Raw genomic sequence first — 17977 nt, 5'->3', positions numbered from 1 at the left:
CAATCTCATTATTATTTTATATGAAAAAATGGTTGATACTTGTCTTGACCTTTAATTTATAAGAATAAGATGACATGTTAATTAATCGTAAATTATTTTGAAGTATTAATTTTTTTTATACTTTAAAGAGACTTTTTATATTAGACTAAATATTCAAAGAACTTTCGAAACAACTTTGCATGCATGTGTAGTGTAAATAGTATTTTATAGGGTTATTAAATATATTTTTAATCCTCTAAATATATTTCAAATTAAAGTCAAAACACTATTAAAATGAAAGATGTAATCTTCATATCAAAGTCGCAATATTACCAAAACATTTCATTGTCATTCTGCTTGAATAAATTTGTCATATCGCTGATCAAACAAAACGATGAGATTATGAGTTTGCTAATCATGCGAAAAGATACTGCACTAAAAATGAATATCTTATTCATTTTAATTTTGATCGGTTTGATATTATTTTGGCAGCTTACGGTTCACATCATGAATTCACATCGACTTATCATAAAGAAAAAAACTTTGTCATAAAGACATACTATAGTATAGTCTACTAATATATTTTTAAGGATCGACATTGACTTATATCCACTATCCTCTCTATGTTTCTCGCATTTTCTCTCTCAATTCTCTATAACTTTATCTTAATTATATTTCAATCTCTTTATTATTATTAATAATAATAATAATAATAATAATTTATTATTATTATTATTATATAAAAATATAGACACTTGTCTTTGACCTTTATAAACTCAATTAGTATTTTTAGGTAAATATAGTGTTTTTATTTGACAATACAAAAAATAGATATTTAAAGAGCTTTGAAATCAATTTTGTCAAATTTTATATTTGAGCTAGACTTCAAAAGAACATTTTTAATAAAAGAATATATTTTTTAAAAAAGAAAATAAATCATATATGTTCTAATATTCTTCAGATAAATAAGGGATTTTATCTTAAACCTCTAGCATTTATAATCCTCAATTCATAATATCTTTTTCTTTTTTCCTTATGAATTTGATAAAATAAAAATAAAAAACACAAAATGAATAAATATGGCTAATGATGTCAAATTAATATAAAGAATATATAAGGGCAGAGTTATCCTTTCAATTATACTAATAAGTAATCACCACTAACTCTTCTTTTCCCTCAATTAATTGGTAACAATCATTTGTTATTCTTAAACATTGTCTCTTTCATTTCTACTTCATTTTTTCCTATCATTATATTATAATATATTTCGTTTACCGAAATGAAAATTCTCTTTCTACAATTGCATTTGCATGTCCGTAAAGGTTAGCTATTATATAAAAATGTAGTTGTATTTACATTAAAAATTAAAATTTTATTTTATAATTTGCCCAATTTTTATATAATAGAGTAACTTTAATTAGTTCCTACCATGCCATAATAACCAATGAAGAGCCAAGACATAAGACAGACATGAAAGAGAGGGAAAAACTACAACACATAATTGAAAATGCATCACCGAAGAGTTATTTAGAGGAAATGATAAAGACCCAAAATCCAAAATTTGTACCACAAACATGTAGTAGCCTTGTATGAAATCATATAGTTATATACACAACAGTTAAGGATAGAAAAAAAAGTACTTCAAAGGTTGGTATAATAAAGTTATTTTTAAATTTAATAGGAAAATTAATTAAAATTGTAACTGTCCAACTATTGTAAATTAAAATTTTACATGAATACAATGAGTGAGTAAATAACCATAATTAAGAAATAAGAGTTAAGAAATATAGAAAAAATAGTATTGCAAAGGTTGGTGTGAGAAAGTTATCTTTTAAAAATCCATCTCTACATAAGGCTAAATATTTTTAAGATAGATTTCAACCTCATTAGTTAGACCAAAAGTGGCTTCTCTACACGGATTAGTTTGACAAAAAGTATGTTAGTACCACATATACTAAAGCTCTCAATGACAATATTTATTGTTGACATAGATGTTTGGTCTATACCATCAAAAACAATAGAATGAGATCTTGTCATAACCGTATAAACTTCACATCATATTTAACATGAATTTCTCAAAAAGCATCTGTTAAAAAGTCAGTACCACAAATATACTTTATAAAAATTGATTTTAAATTTGGTACCACACTTACTAAAGCTCCCAATGGCTATATTTCATGTTAACAATAGATATATAGTTTATACCTTCGTAAGAAACAATAGAATAAGATCATTACAAATGTATAAAAATATTATGTTACAAATTAAAATTCTAAGTAAATTATATCTCTTCAACATCTCAAGAACTAAAAACATAAATTACAAAAAGGAAAAAGAGAAATAGTATATTATCTCTTCTGTCACCTTTCAAAGATGTTCACTAACGAAAAATGAGATACAGAGTCGCAATCTGGTGATCTGCAAACACAAAAAAAAGAGTCAAATCATTTTATTTTAAAATGTTATGCATCAAAACTAAAAGCAAAATTGCAAAAATAAAAAGAAATGGGTTTCAATGGAAGACATGTTTGGTCTATACCATCAAAAACAATAGAATGAGATATTGTCATAACCGTATAAACTTCACATCATATTTAACATGAATTTCTCAAAAAGCATCTGTTAAAAAGTCAGTACCACAAATATACTTTACAAAAATTGATTTTAAATTCGGTACCACACTTACTAAAGCTCCCAATGACTATATTTCATGTTAACAATAGATATATAGTTTATACCTTCGTAAGAAACAATAGAATAAGATCATTACAAATGTATAAAAATATTATGTTACAAATTAAAATTCTAAGTAAATTATATCTCTTCAACATCTCAAGAACTAAAAACATAAATTACAAAAAGGAAAAAGAGAAATAGTATATTATCTCTTCTGTCACCTTTCAAAGATGTTCACTAACGAAAAATGAGATACAGAGAGCAAAATTGCAAAAATAAAAAGAAATGGGTTTCAATGGAAGACATGAAGGTGTTCTCTAATTATATGATCTTTCAAACCTTATCAGTTACATATATGAGGCAATTAGAGGAGCTAAACAATTACATAACTTTGACTCTAAAATGTATGTATATATCTTTAAATGTTTTGCGTGACATCTTTGATTGACAACCTTGTTTCGTCCTACAGCTCATCAGCTTATGGCAACCTTGTTTCATCCTACTTCTTCATTGATTAGATTTAGCACCACACATGAAGTGAAAATTTGTGAAAAATCATTTCGTTCAATGCAAAGAAGGAAAAAAAGAGTATATACAATAACTTTAGTAGAAATGAAGAACAAAATAAATAACTTTAGAAATACCTTTTCATTGATTAACACCACAACTGAAGTAAAACATTATTTCTTTCAGCCTGAAAATGAAAAGGAAAAAAAAAGTGAGAGAGAAATCAATATACAACAATTTTAGTCCAAATGAACATAGTAGTTTCAATAGCACCATGGAAAGGTGGATGGTGGTGGCTATATATAGTGACAATGAATCTGAAAAATTGTGCATTAAATATTTTCATTTTGTAAGTTATATTTGGAGGAATGTTAAGAGATAGATCTAATTAGTGTAATTAAAGAGTTGGAGAGTGTTTTAAGTTTTTAAGTTCTAACAATCTTTTACTTTTATTTTTTTTAGAATTGAAGCAGTATTTTTTTTATGGGAAGGGATGCATAATAGACTAATGCATTAAAATATATTTGGATTGATTAGTGTAAGATAAAAATTCATTAAAATATTTAATTAGTGTAAAATTAATGCAATAAATTAAGAAAATGGGAAGAAGAATTTTAAAGGTCAAGAATGAAAAACGTGAAGAATTTTTCTATTTCAAAGAGTTATATAGTCTATATATTATTATTATATATTTAATGAATAATGAGAAAGTTAATTGAGGGTTATATTATAAAGTACATATAAGCATGCAATGTAATGATATATGACACATAAGCATCAACTATTGCTTAGAAAAAAGAAAAAAAATGAGAAGCTTTGTTAGGCTGCCACATCAGCAAAAAAAAGTTTGCTTTACAATTATATATATAGATTCAACATCTCTTCATTTCTTGTTTCCATATTGATATTCATATATGAATGACAAGAAGATTATACTTATGCAATCAATTGGTCTGCAAATCAACATCTCCATTATTATTGGGCTGAATTGTTACTATTGTCATTTATGTCCGTTTAAAAACGTTTCATCATATTAGCGAGTGAATGCCTTTACCAATCATTGGTACATTTATATAAATGAGCTCCAAGCAAACTTCAGGTTGCCACTCGAATTCTTCGTTACAAATGGAGTCAATAAATTTTGATGATTTTACAAGTCATCTCAAATAGCCACAAATCAACGGCAAACCAATATATAATAATAAAAAAAACTCTTATAATAAATATTCTTGAATTCTTGAATTGAATATAAAAAAAATATTCCGTGTATAAATTATAATTAAATTTATTTCCAAAAGAAAAAAGATATGATTAAGGTATGAATTATAATTTTATTTCCAAAAGAAAAAAAATATCAATTAAATTGATTTATTATGAAAAAAAAATATTTTCTTAATAAGACACAATTCATACCTTAAGCATTGTAGTAGCAGAATTAATTCATAATAACACATAATACAAAGTTATCGTATAAAATAAAATGAATAAAGTATTAAGTCATGCACACCTTTTATTTTAGTAACATTCAAACTTAGTATATGAAAGTAAAAGGAAACATCACAATTGTCAAAAATAATGTAAATAAATAATACCTTAATTCATGATTTAAAAGGTCAAGTTGATTTCATCTTGCAAAAATCCCAAAAGTAATAGGTAGTATCACAATTACAAAAATTTGGCTAATAGAAATCACAAAAGAAATTAAACGATATGATATTTCAATTGATATTTGAAAATTTGTCAAATCAACTAATTTTATTTTCAAAACAAATCATTTAATTTCAAATGAATCAATCATAATACTTCCTTAACAGATAATGTAATAAATTGAAAACAATAAAAGAAAGAAATAAAAGGCATTCAATTGTTTTCAATGAGATTGATTGACCAAATTAACATATGAAAAATCAATATGAAGATTTGTCTTAATTTATAATTTAGAAATAAAAGGCATTCAATGTTATATTTGGAAATAGTATTAAATATGAAGATTTGTCTTAATTTAGAATTTTTAACGGAAAAATCAATACGGCCATTGACCTTGGTTTTAAGGTTATATTACTGCAGGCCGTAAAAACAAACGGTGCGATTCATGCTACATGCTTTCTGTGAAATTTACTTAGCAATTGAATTTTACAATTTTATCCATTGAGTTCTTCAGGAACTATATAATAAATCACTATCAATTTACAATCCTTCAAGGATGTAGGAATATTGAATTCATCTAGAATTCATTGAAGAGAAAAAAAAAGTTGTTTTATTAGTTCTTCAGGAACTATATAACACATAAAAGTATTTTGATGTGCAATCCATTAGGGATGCATGGTGATAAATGGTGATATTTCGTAAGTTCTTCAAGAACAAAATTAATTGTTTTCTAAGTTCTTCGGGAACTAAGATTATGAATTCTTCGGGAATTCATGTATTAAATGTCTAAGTTCTTCAGGAACTAAGAATAGGTTCTTTAGGAACCAAGATTATGAATTCTTCGGGAATTCATGTATTAACTTTCTAGGTTCTTCAGGAACCAAGATTATGAATTCTTAAATATGTTTATGTTCTTTTGGATGATCAAAGTGTCGATATTTCACCATACAAGTGTCGGTCACGAAGCATAATGATGCTTCACCAGACTATTGTCGGTCACGAAACTCAAACAATATCAAACATCCAAAATACATATTATAAATAAATAAATAATTGATCAACATTTTATGTAATATTAATGATCAAAGTGTTATGCTTCACCATACAAATGTCGGATATCACGAAGCGTAAACAACATTGAATCAATTAAATACATAAAGAAATGATGCTTATTTATTTAATTTTAATTATTATTATTTGATCTTTATAAGTATACAAGGTTCAAACGATTCATAATCATATAATAATCAAAAATAAAAACTACTTGTGATTTCATAAAAATAGAATAAGAATTGCGTACCTCAGTTGGTAAGCTCGTGCTGATAACGTGTTATAAACTAATGTAAATAAGAACAATAGTATAGATGAAGAAGAGAGAAAAGAGAGAAAGAATAGTGTATGTTATTCACCATTAGGATTAGGGTTCCAATATAGTGATACATAGTATCTATATATAGGTAAACATATTGGGCCAATTACATGGGCCAGGATATCCACTAATAATATTCATAACAAAATATTAGTAATAAAAGAAATTATATTTTTTTGGGATAGAAAAACTCTATGTTTTTTTTACTATGTGTTTCTAATCAGCAATAAAATGGAAAGGATACCACCGCCACTATTGATAGAAAACAGAAGCAGATGAATGTGAAGAAAAAAATATCGTTTGCCGTAAAAAATAAAAAAAGAAATTGAAGAAACAAAACCATAGACAATTAAAAAAATAGTAAAAACCATTGCAAGCAATATGCATTCCGAGACTCAACAAAAGAACAATAGGTAAGATTGGTTCATATCAATTAAAATGGAAAACCGTTTGAGTGAGAGCAATATGCATGAACGGTAGTATACTGATATGCATATAGATTCTCGGTCAAAAAAAGAAAATAGGTAAGATTGTGAGATTGATCGTGAAAAATTTGTAAGAGAAATTTTTTGATAGTAGTCATGTCTCATTCGGATGAAGAAAAAAAAAAGTCTTGAATGATTATGAAAAGTCTTAAGGGTTTGAATGAGATTGTTAGATGAGTGTTTTGCGTATATCTATCTATATAAGAGAAATATTTGAACTATAAGATGTTACTTGGGCTATCAAATCTTACATAAGTTCTATTACTCATAATACTAGTCAAAAAGGCCAAATTGTGAGCACCAGGATTTTGTGTTCTACCAACAAACAAAGCACATACATTTGCCAACCTAGTCATTAACTTCCTACAATCCTTGGCAATTAAATTAATAGCAGCAAAGCTAGATTTTCTATTATTAATACAGTTTACCACATTAGCAGCATCAAAATGAATAGAAATAGAGGTGATTCCTTGATCAACGACGAGTTGGAGAGCCCAACGAAACCCCCAACGCTTCAGCCATAAGCGGATCAACATAAAGTCTTCTCTTTTGCATGCACTTCAAACTGTTTCGCCATCCGAGTTACGCAAAATCAATCCCCAAACTATACAGAGTTGCTGCAACATCAACAAAAAGAGAGAAAATGAGATATGGGAGGCAAAAAGAGTAAGCTTAAAAAATCAAGAGTAATACCTTTGTTATCTAATTTGCGTCTATGTCCCCATTATTAGAATTAGTTGAGTCCTCGTGAGGATTAGTTTCGTCAATTGGAGCATTCCTAGACGAAGAAGCTAACATTTCCTTTAACGCGCTCATTTCTCTTCTTTGCTCCTCCATCATTTCCTGCATCATTTGATGCCTCTCTTCATCTTTATTCTTGCTTCAAGATGATGTACATACATTTTTCACTTGCGCTTCTGCTCGATCTAATTGGCAGCTCGATCTAGTTGGCAGACGGCTGGACTGTCATCTGTTTTCGGTTCCGCAGCTTATCAGCAAGGTAGTGCGACAGATAGAGTGGTTGCCTTGTGTCGGAATGAGGACTACGCCACTATAGGTAGAGCAGCTACGCTGTTTTGGACTATATGGCACAACCAGAATGATAAATTTTGGAATGATAATGTTAGGAGTCCAACTCAAGTTGGTCGGGCTGCGTTTGATCATTGGAATGAGTGGTCTGCAGTCCATAATGCCAAGTAATGATGATCATGATGCTCCGCTTGTAAGTACAAATCGGTGGGAAAAGCCTCGTATAGGAGGGTTAAAGTGCAATGTAGATGTAGCATTTTTTGTCAGCGTAGGAAGGACCGCGACAGGTGCTTGTTTTCGTAATAATTCTGGTGAGTTTACTGCTGGACTCACACAGTGGCATCAACTGACTTTATTAACAGAGGAGGGTGAAACATGGACATTATTGCAAGCCATGAATGAAGCTAAGAGTAGAGGTTTTGAACGCGTCCAATTTGAAAGTGATTCTCAAATGTTGGTTGATGCTATTCATACCAAGCGACGAGATAACTCAGAGTTTCTTTTAATTGTTAATGAAATTATTCTTATTATGTTATCATATGTGAATTTTGAAGTTAAGTTTATTATAAGTGAATTCGGTTGCTCACACTTTAGTTATGACGGCCAATTCTTGGTCTAGTTTCCATAGATTTGAGATTATTCCTTCATGTATTGAACTTTTAATAATTAATGAAATGCATTAAATTTGTTCGGATTAAAAAAAAAATTAGCAAAAAAAAAACAAGAAAAATAAATATAGTTTCTGCATCAAAAGATATTTCTTATAAGAAAATGGAGAAGAAATATAATTGAAATATACTCCATATAGCTTAACGGATATAGGAGTTGTCTGGTAGTGTGAGGAGTGAACACAAAAGCGCAACAGATGAGTGTTGCAATGGCAACAAGGCCGTTACGGTTAGTTAAACCATACACTTACGCACTCTTTTCTTATCTCAATGCTTCAACACCTAAACCTTCCTTTCTCCGTCCATTCTCCTCCCATCGCCGCCGTTTCTTCTGCTCCGCAACTCTTCCTTCCGGTGCCAACGACACCACCACCAAGGTTCCACAATTCCGTAAGAAGCTTAAAGTCTCCGATGTCAAAGACGACCAATTCGATTCCCTCGGCAACACTCTCGTCCTTCAGGGATGGGTTCGCACTCTTCGCCTTCAAAGTAGCGTCACTTTCCTCGAGGTTAATTCAATTAACCTAATGTGCATTAGTTTTTAGTTCAATTGGACTGTTAATTTTGTAACTGATTGAGTAACTTTTTTGTTTGTTTATTGTGTATAGATTAACGATGGTTCGTGTCTTTCGAATATGCAATGTGTGTTGGACTCTGAGGTTGAAGGTTATGATCAGGTTAGTTACTATACTATGCAATGTTATGGAAGAGTGTTTGGATAAACAACTTATTTGCAGCTTATGACACAAGCGTTTATCATTTACAATTTTACATAAACAATTTTTATTGGAAAAAATAAAATAATGATAAATTGTTTTTATATATGATTCGAGCTATTTTCATAAGCTATATTGGAGAACTTATGAAAATTGTCATAAGTTTTCATAAGTTCTCCTAAACAGTCTCCCAAAATTCATGTAAGTAGATAAGTTCAAATAAGTCAATCTAAACAGATGTGTTTTGAACTAAAGGAGCTTATTTATATAGGTAGAGTCCGGCTTGATTACCACGGGTGCTTCTGTGTGGGTGCAAGGAGTTATGGTCAAAAGCCAAGGAACAAAACAGAAAGTGGAATTGAAGCTCAACAAATTAGTGCTGGTTAGTTCTTTACTCTAGACTTATACTTTTACTTGATTTTTTGTTACATTGATATAACTTAAAGGAGCAGTAGTGCTGCAAATTATTATGCTAGATTTCATTTTTCTCTCTATATATAAGTTTGCAAATATAATGAAAAACTTTGGTTTCATATGAAACTTTGGCTCAGGTTGGTAAGAGTGATCCCTCCTTTCCCATCCAAAAGAAGAGAGTCACCAGAGAATTTTTAAGAACAAAATCACATCTTCGTGCAAGGACAAATACTTTTGGTGCAGTATGGTTTCCTTTTCTTTAGCATATGTAACACCTTCCTGCTTACGCCTTTGCTTCATTGTGCAAAAAGGATCAATTCCTTCATCTTCTTTACTGTTTTTTTTTTAAAAAAAAACTTTTAATATTCTTGTTTTCATCCATCCTATTATGTGATGCCAATTTCTAGATGATTGGATATGCACCCGGTTTATCGTAAATCGTAAATTGGGGCTAATAGGCATCTCAAAAATTTGATGCATCCGTTTTAGCTGTTGTTTGTTACTTTTCTTCCCTCTTGTTGGACTGCATATGATGTTTTGATGCATTTTCTATGCATAAAAGTCTGTCAGGGGGTTAATAAAACTTGGAGTTGGGATAGAAAAGTACAATAAAAGGGGATTCAAAGTAGTTAGGTTGTGTTAGGATACCACAAGAGCCTAAGTCAAAACAGGAGGATGTATTAGTGGAAGTGGGGTGTGAGAGGCCTAAAGTGTGGAGAGTTTATGAGAGAAAGAAAAAGAAAGTAGTGGAGGGAAATAAATGATAGGAGGAAGTTATGTTCTTATTTTAATTAGGCAGTTATGTTTTATTATAAGTATGCAGTTTGTGTCAAGGCAGTTATGTCGTATGTTAGAAAATAACTACTTGGTTGGCAAAGAGAGAGGGGAAATGTCCTGACCTCTTTGAGGAACCTATGCTCTGGATTGTTATTGTGTTTGTCTTGTAATTTATCAATTAAGCAGTAAATCAGTTTCTGTTTCTGTTTTATGTTCTCTGTTCTATCAGGTTGGTTAGTTAGTGAGACTCAAATTAAAAAGGAAGGGGCGGTGGGGAATGGTAGAAAGAGATTTGGGAAACAGAGCAACCGTTAGAGGAGAGATTTATCTCCTTGTTCATTTTCAGTTGGTTAATAAGCTCAATAATTCATTTTCTCATTTTCCATCGTGGATTCTTGACATTCAGTTACTAGTATATTCTACTATAAGATAATCTTATTTTTGTTTTCACTGTTATTGTAATCTTTTGATGGTGTCAAATGATTTCAGGTTGCAAGGGTTAGGAATGCATTGGCCTATGCTACGCACAAGTTCTTCCAAGAAAATGGGTTTGTATGGGTCTCAAGTCCTATTATCACAGCTTCAGATTGTGAGGGAGCGGGTGAACAGTTTTGTGTTACTACCTTGGTATTTACAGTTTCATGCGATGCTTTCTCTTTGTATGAATATTTTTATCAAATTTTATGTTATTGGTTCACTTTGAATGCTCAAGTGCATAATTATCCTACTCGTCTTCCCCGCCCACCTGAAAATCTCATAATTTATTACAAATCCCTGCTTGTGGGAGCAGTTCTCCTGCACCCCCAAAGTACTTTCAAATATACATGTTACGTCATCCTTTACTTTTTAGCCATTGAGCGAAGGTTTGAGTATAGCTTAGATTCTTTAGTGTAGTCACTCATATCTTCAAAATATTGTCTATCCTCAAAAGAATTTATGATTACAAAATCTTACTATGCAGACAACATTCATTTAAATTCTCTATCATGATATTCCACAAGACATCTACAGAGTTTATTACTTTGTTTATTTACTACTCACAGCAGCCTCCTGATATTTTCCTCCCTTAATACAGGAAATTAGTTTCCATGACTTAAAAATGGTGCCAAGAGATTGTTATGAGTCCGACATAGATATTTGCACTGATTTTGTCTTATTATACATTAAGTTTTTTTTCTGTTAAATTTACAGATACCAAATTCTCATGAAACCGCTGATTCTCCAGTTGATGCTATTCCCAAAACAAACAACAAATTAATTGATTGGTCAAAAGTAAGTCATAAGCATATATGTACTCCTTTGATATCAGTTAACAGCCAATATGAGTGCAATATGGTCACTGTATTTACATACTCTAATTCGAGCCATTCTGTGCATCAGGACTTTTTTGGAAAACCAGCATTTCTGACCGTTTCAGGTCAACTTAATGCGGAAACTTATGCTACTGCTCTTTCTGATGTATACACACGTCACCTTCTCTCCTTTTCGTTTTTTTATTTTGTAGATGTTTCTGTCTTCTGTTAAATCTACCATTTAAGAATTGGTAATTGAAATAAACTGAACCTTTACCCATGTAGGTGTATACATTTGGTCCCACATTTCGAGCAGAAAATTCTAACACTTCAAGGCACTTGGCTGAATTTTGGGTCAGTGATTTCTGTTTCTAAGTACTACTCCATTCTCAAATATAAGCAAAATTTGGTCCGATACATCAACTTTCTTTGACCAAATTTTGCTTATATTTCAGACTAGTGATTGAGTCTTATTTGTCATTCTTATGTATGTCTTGTGAAACAAAAACCAAAGAATAGGTATCTTTTTGCTTCTTCAGATGATTGAGCCGGAGCTTGCATTTGCTGATCTAAATGATGACATGGCTTGTGCAACTGCCTATCTCCAGTTTGTAGTATGTAACCTTTCACAATTACTATAAAATTACGATGTTCTTTAAAATGTTTTTTGAAGCTCAATTTTATGTTATTTCTCATATTAAAACCTGTACTTGTTTCTTGAAGATAAGGCACATTCTTGATAACTGCAAGGAAGACATGGAGTTTTTTAATACATGGATTGATAAAGGAATAATTGATCGATTGAGTGTATGAGCTCTCAGTGTAACCATCATATTACTGGTCTTTGTTTGATTCATACCTGTAAATGTTTATTCTAATTACTAGTGTGCACTTTGTGTAATCTTTTGTTGCTTTGTGAAAAGGATGTAGCAGAAAAAGACGTTTTGCAAATAACTTACACTGAAGCGGTAGATCTGCTGTCACGAGCAAATAAGAAATTTGAATTTCCGGTAACTCAATCCTCAATTTTTTCTCCATCTGTATCAAACCTGTTCAATATGCAGTCACTTTTGTCTTGTTCCTTTTTTAACTCATTTTTTTGCATTTGTTTTATGCCTTTGTCTTCCCTAGTAAACGAGGAAACTCTGTATTACACTCTAGATCTCAAGTAATAAGGACGGATAGCATAAGAAAAGACAATCATCTAGAAAAGTTTGTTATGGTGATTGGGCAAAACCAAAATCACTAATATTTTAACTATTAATTTTGTCAATGTGCTGTGTTAAAATTTAAACATTTGAAAAGGTTAGAGTATGTGCTCTTACTATTATGTTTTCACATATTCCTCACTAGAGTTGGCAAATTGAGGCACATGATGGCTTTATTTGAGCTGAGCATAGTATGAAAGAGCTTTAGCCTGTGGCCCATTGAACTGGAGGATGTTGTGTAGTTTCTTTTGTGGCTGCTCTCCCTGCCTCTTGGACATTCACCGTCCAATTCTAGCCTGTTATTGGTTCACAATCTAACGTTTGCTATATTATTTAAAATACTATTCCCAATATTGTCAATCGATGTGTGTAACCAACCCCATGTAAAGACACAGCTTGCTGTTATTATTGAATTAGCTTTATAATTTTATATTTGTGTGGTGCTTTCAAATTATATTTGACATATTTTTCTACTTGGCTGTGTAGGTGAAATGGGGCTGTGATCTGCAGAGTGAACATGAGCGTTATATAACCGAAGAGGCTTTTGGTGGATGCCCTGTTATAATTAGAGACTATCCAAAGGCATGCTACTTTTCCCCTTCATTTTCTGTTCATTATGTTCAAGCTGCAATAAACAGAAAACAATAGAAGACGGCATTGTAAATATCATTTAAATTAGACGAGACTGTAAATGAAAGAATAAGAACTTTTGTCTTCGAGGCAAGCTGTAGACTAAAAAAGTTAATAAAAATATTTTCAACATTTTCAGGATATCAAGGCATTTTATATGCGACAGAATGATGATGGAAGGACAGTTGCAGCCATGGACATGTTGGTTCCAAAGGTAATTTATATGATGTCTTGTCTATATAATCACTGTCAAATAGTACAAATTCTCAGTACTATCCAAAAGAGCAGAAACTTGGGTTCGGTGATACTTAAAAAAGGAAGCCCTGTCTTGTGTCTGATTAATGTTATTAAGCCGGGCCACAGATTGTCTGTCTAGTGAAATAACAGTGGATTTATTCCAAGGTATATGTATTACGGTTTAATGATTCTGGGCTGGTGAAACCTCGTGATTATATAACAGTAGACAGTAGATGTTTTTGTTTTTGAACAAGCTTAACTATATGCCTGCTGTTATAATTTAATTTAATTCTCTCCTTGTTAGATTGGTGAACTTATTGGTGGAAGCCAAAGAGAAGAACGACTTGATCATTTAGAAGCACGTTTAGATGATTTGAAGCTCAATAAGGATGCATATTGGTGGTATCTTGATTTGCGGCGTTATGGTTCAGGTCAGATGTCTTTCTCTTTAAGCCTCTTTCCTTGAGTTCTCCACTGTCAAATTATGAACCACAGTTTCAGAGTTCTTATAGAACATTCCTATAACACAGCTCACTTTTTTTTGCTAATAACTGTTCTATCTACTTTATTTGAACCGCCCTCTTCAATAAACTACCAACCCTACAACACAAAAAACTGTTATTTTCCGGGCCCCCTACCGTATTTTATTGTCAAACTTTATTGCACAAGTTCCGCACATATGCATCGCTCATGCACTTTACTACCTGTCTACTACTTTTTAACTCATGATAGTGACTTTTATTGTTTGTCTTCTTGGGTGCAGTTCCTCATGCAGGATTTGGTTTGGGATTTGAAAGACTTGTCCAGTTTGCAACAGGAATGGATAATATAAGAGACGTCATTCCTTTTCCTAGAACACCTGGCTCGGCTGAGTTCTAAAGCAGATTTATTTGGAATCCGCATTCTTTGACTGTTTTGTTTTAAAATTATTTTAAAACTAAATAAAAATTATTTGGTGATGTTAATTTAAAAATGATTTTAGAGTAACAAAACAATATTCTTTATATCTAGTGATAATATAATTATGTTGTATTTTAATTTAGTTGAATAACTTTTGTTAATAGTAAGAATTGTTTTATTCTATTAATAGTTTTTGTTGGGTACTCATTTAATAGTTTTTTGGTTGAGTTGTAATTATATTTTTGAGTAATATTCACTGGCTTTTTTATAGTTATTTTACATGTGGGTAAGAGGTACATATATAAGGATGCTTATACTTATTTAAAACGCAATTAAAAATGTACTCAAACAACTTATTTGTAACTGAAAGCTTGGCGGGGACTACTTTACGACGGACGAACGCCCATAGGGGTAGGTTTAACTAAGATCTTTCTATTTGCCCTACTTTACGACGGACGAACGCCCATAGGGGTAGGTTTAACTAAGATTTTTCTATTTGCCCAGTGGCGATGAAAATACTGAAAGGGAAAGGTATTCACTCCCTTCCATTCTGGCTGGGTCTATAACACAAACGTTTATCATAATAATTGTCATATAAACTATTTCTATAGCAAAAGATTACGTAAAATTAGATTTTTTTCATAAGTTACATTTGAAAACTTATGACAATAAGCCTTATGAAAACAAGCTGAAATAAAACTTTTAAATGTCACAATCTATGCTAATAAGTTTTTTCAAATAGTTTCAAAATTTATGTTAATAAACAATTTCAAAGAAATCAATCCAAATAACCTCATTAGCTAAGATTAGAATTGTTAAAATTACTACCCATGCAAAATAGGTTTGGGAACTTCATGCAAGTCTTCTGCTGCTCCATTTTGTCATTGTAATATTTTGGTGAACCACTGAAACTTGACTGTAGTTTTTAGTAGTTTCAGTGTGACTTATTTATTGCAAGTTGTACGGCACCTCAGTTATACATTTTCATGAAATGATAGCCATCAAATAATGTAGAGAAAATAACAGGGAAGCTACTTTCAAAACCTTCAAAATTAGTTTAACTTAAGCTTCCAAACAAATGTGTTATGCAGGTACAAAACTTTCAAAAAAAATTGATAATTTCATAACGATGGCAAGGAAAAAAACACCCAAACAATAGCTATAGAAATATTTAATGGCCTAGTTAGGATGTTCTCGGATGTTCATTTCATTGTTTTTTTTTTGAAAGGTTAAAGTGCATGAGAAATTGGCTTAAACAAATTTTCAAAGAAATGTGATGTTTCGATTACCGCATAACTCTAATATTCAAGACGAGCCAAGTAGAAATAAGCTCGTTCAATATACTCGAATGAAGTTGGAGTGAAAAAGAAAACCAATTTTACTCCCGGGAGTTGATAATTAGTTGTAATTTACAAGTATTATTAACTTCTGAAAGTTCATTGCAGTAAAACACACATTTGAGAATCAAAATCAAAGAAAACAACTTTGGCACACACATAGGCTCTGTTTGGTAACACAAATAAGCTAGCTTATAGCTTATTATATGAGCTTATAAGCTTGTTTCAAAAAATTAGAGGTGTTTGGTAACAAGCTTTTTGTACTAGCTTATAGCTTTTTTTCAGATGCTATTTCAAGTAGCATTTGAGCTTATAGCTTATAGCTTTTTACACTTTATTCCATTTTTACCCTTTAATTTAATAACTACCCACTCTAAAAAATAAACTACCCACTATCAATTATGTAATTTTATATTTAATAACCACTTTAAAAGCTAATTTTACCAAACACTTTAATTTCAATAAGCTAGCTTTTCAGCTATCAGCTAGCTTATCAGCTAGCTTATAGCTTATTTTTACCAAACAGACCCATAGTATTCAACAATATATTACAGGAATACCAGGATATATAATGGACACCTAAAGTTCATGAACCATACAATCAATTCAATTCTAGAACAAGGGATTCTAATGTGGATGGATTGGTTTGAGATGAGAAACATAAGGATAAGAATGACAATTAAGTTACAAGATCAACTCCCCAACATACATACATGACAACACGGTAACTGCTAAAATTTCTTGATCGAACAACAATTGGGTACACAAATCACTAACAAAAGGACAATGCAGGTTAAGGTTGAATTGACACCTGAACATACTATATCAACAAAACATCAAGAGACCAATTTCCTTCCACACAACCCTCACTCATTGATTCAATACAAAAAGGGCAGTGACACGGCAGAGATTCAATCCTCCAAAATCACATCTTTAAAATCCTAAATCAATTTCATAGGTACCAAGGATACAAAGACCTTCTAATAGGAATTCACATAACAATTGGCAACATGTTCTAGTGAACTACAAGTTAGCTGTCTCTCACAGGACTCATTCAATTGGAAATAAGCAAAATCATTATATATATGAAGATTGAAAGCTAACACAAACCTATTACCTCAAACCTCAAAATTTAAAGAGACCCATCAATAACTCAAGCAAATCAGGTTAAAGGAATTCTAAGCTTACTAAAAGCACTTCGTGGCATAGCCAAAATTGGATTAATCACACATAAAGTGTGTAGAAATAACCCAACCCAAGAACTAAGATTTCAAATATACTATAGCACATAATTCCCTTATTAAGGGAAAATACCAACCACAATTTATGTGCAATATACCTAGGACAATATCGAAAACATTAAGTAAAATCATTATAGCTTTTCCCCAGGATAAGTCATATAGCGTCGGCAAAGAACAAAATCACTCACAAATTGCAATAGCTACAAAGCTTAGCATTACCTAACTAATTGCACATCTTCACACACACAAACAACAATTTCCAATTAGAAAAGTAAAACAACAATCATATTATATTTGAAATTAACTGTCACAAAAACAACTCTTTCATTTAACCATAGTCTAGAAAATTTCTTAGTTCAACAATTCATTCATAAATCAAATAAACAAAAACGTAATACATTCCACAAACTAATTCATTAACGGAACCTTTCCTCACTTCTCAGATGAGTTAGGTCCACGCTTCTTTCCGAATCCGACAACGGCGGTGACGAATCGGCGATTGTATTGCATACGCTTGTGAGCACGACCACGTGGCTTCTTCTTTTTGTCTTGCTTTGCAACTTTTGGAGTTTGTCCTCTCACTTTTCCGGCACGAGCAAGAGATCCATGAACCTTACCTGCAATTTCAATTCATCGAATTCATTCACTTTTTCACAAACACTGAAAAATCGAAAACAGTTTCTATAGAAATCGATACAAAATTGAAAATGATAAGAAACTCACCCATTGTGAAGAATTTGTGATTATCTTTCTCGCGTGGATGCAGAAATTCGATTTGCAGTAATAAACCCTAGAAACTGAACAAATTGCTCTATTTGTACCTCGCTAGGGTTATTGCTTGTTGTGGGCTCATTTTTTTGTGGAC

The 17977-nt window shown here is 31.3% G+C and overlaps 2 protein-coding genes across 2 annotated transcripts; one reads left to right on the top strand and one right to left on the bottom strand.

The window, feature by feature from the left end:
• Nucleotides 1–8455: 8455 nt before the first annotated feature.
• Nucleotides 8456–14695, top strand: LOC123884969 (asparagine--tRNA ligase, chloroplastic/mitochondrial-like). Its single transcript, XM_045934205.1, has 15 exons — nt 8456–8869; nt 8969–9037; nt 9348–9458; nt 9628–9732; nt 10757–10894; nt 11459–11539; nt 11648–11725; nt 11845–11913; nt 12099–12173; nt 12283–12366; nt 12483–12569; nt 13254–13349; nt 13537–13611; nt 13939–14065; nt 14398–14695. Exons 1-15 carry the CDS (start codon nt 8558–8560, stop codon nt 14511–14513), a joined length of 1623 nt encoding a protein of 540 aa, XP_045790161.1. The 5' UTR covers nt 8456–8557; the 3' UTR covers nt 14514–14695.
• Nucleotides 14696–17417: 2722 nt separating this feature from the next.
• On the bottom strand, nt 17418–17977 carry LOC123884767 (40S ribosomal protein S30). Its single transcript, XM_045933976.1, has 2 exons — nt 17836–17977; nt 17418–17729 (listed from the first exon to the last, which is right to left on the bottom strand). The coding sequence occupies exons 1-2, from the start codon at nt 17837–17839 to the stop codon at nt 17545–17547; spliced, it is 189 nt and encodes a 62-aa protein (XP_045789932.1). The 5' UTR covers nt 17840–17977; the 3' UTR covers nt 17418–17544.

This window comes from Trifolium pratense, linkage group LG5, assembly GCF_020283565.1.
Source record: "Trifolium pratense cultivar HEN17-A07 linkage group LG5, ARS_RC_1.1, whole genome shotgun sequence".
NCBI lineage: Eukaryota > Viridiplantae > Streptophyta > Magnoliopsida > Fabales > Fabaceae > Trifolium > Trifolium pratense.
This window is presented reverse-complemented; position numbering and strand designations above follow the sequence as displayed.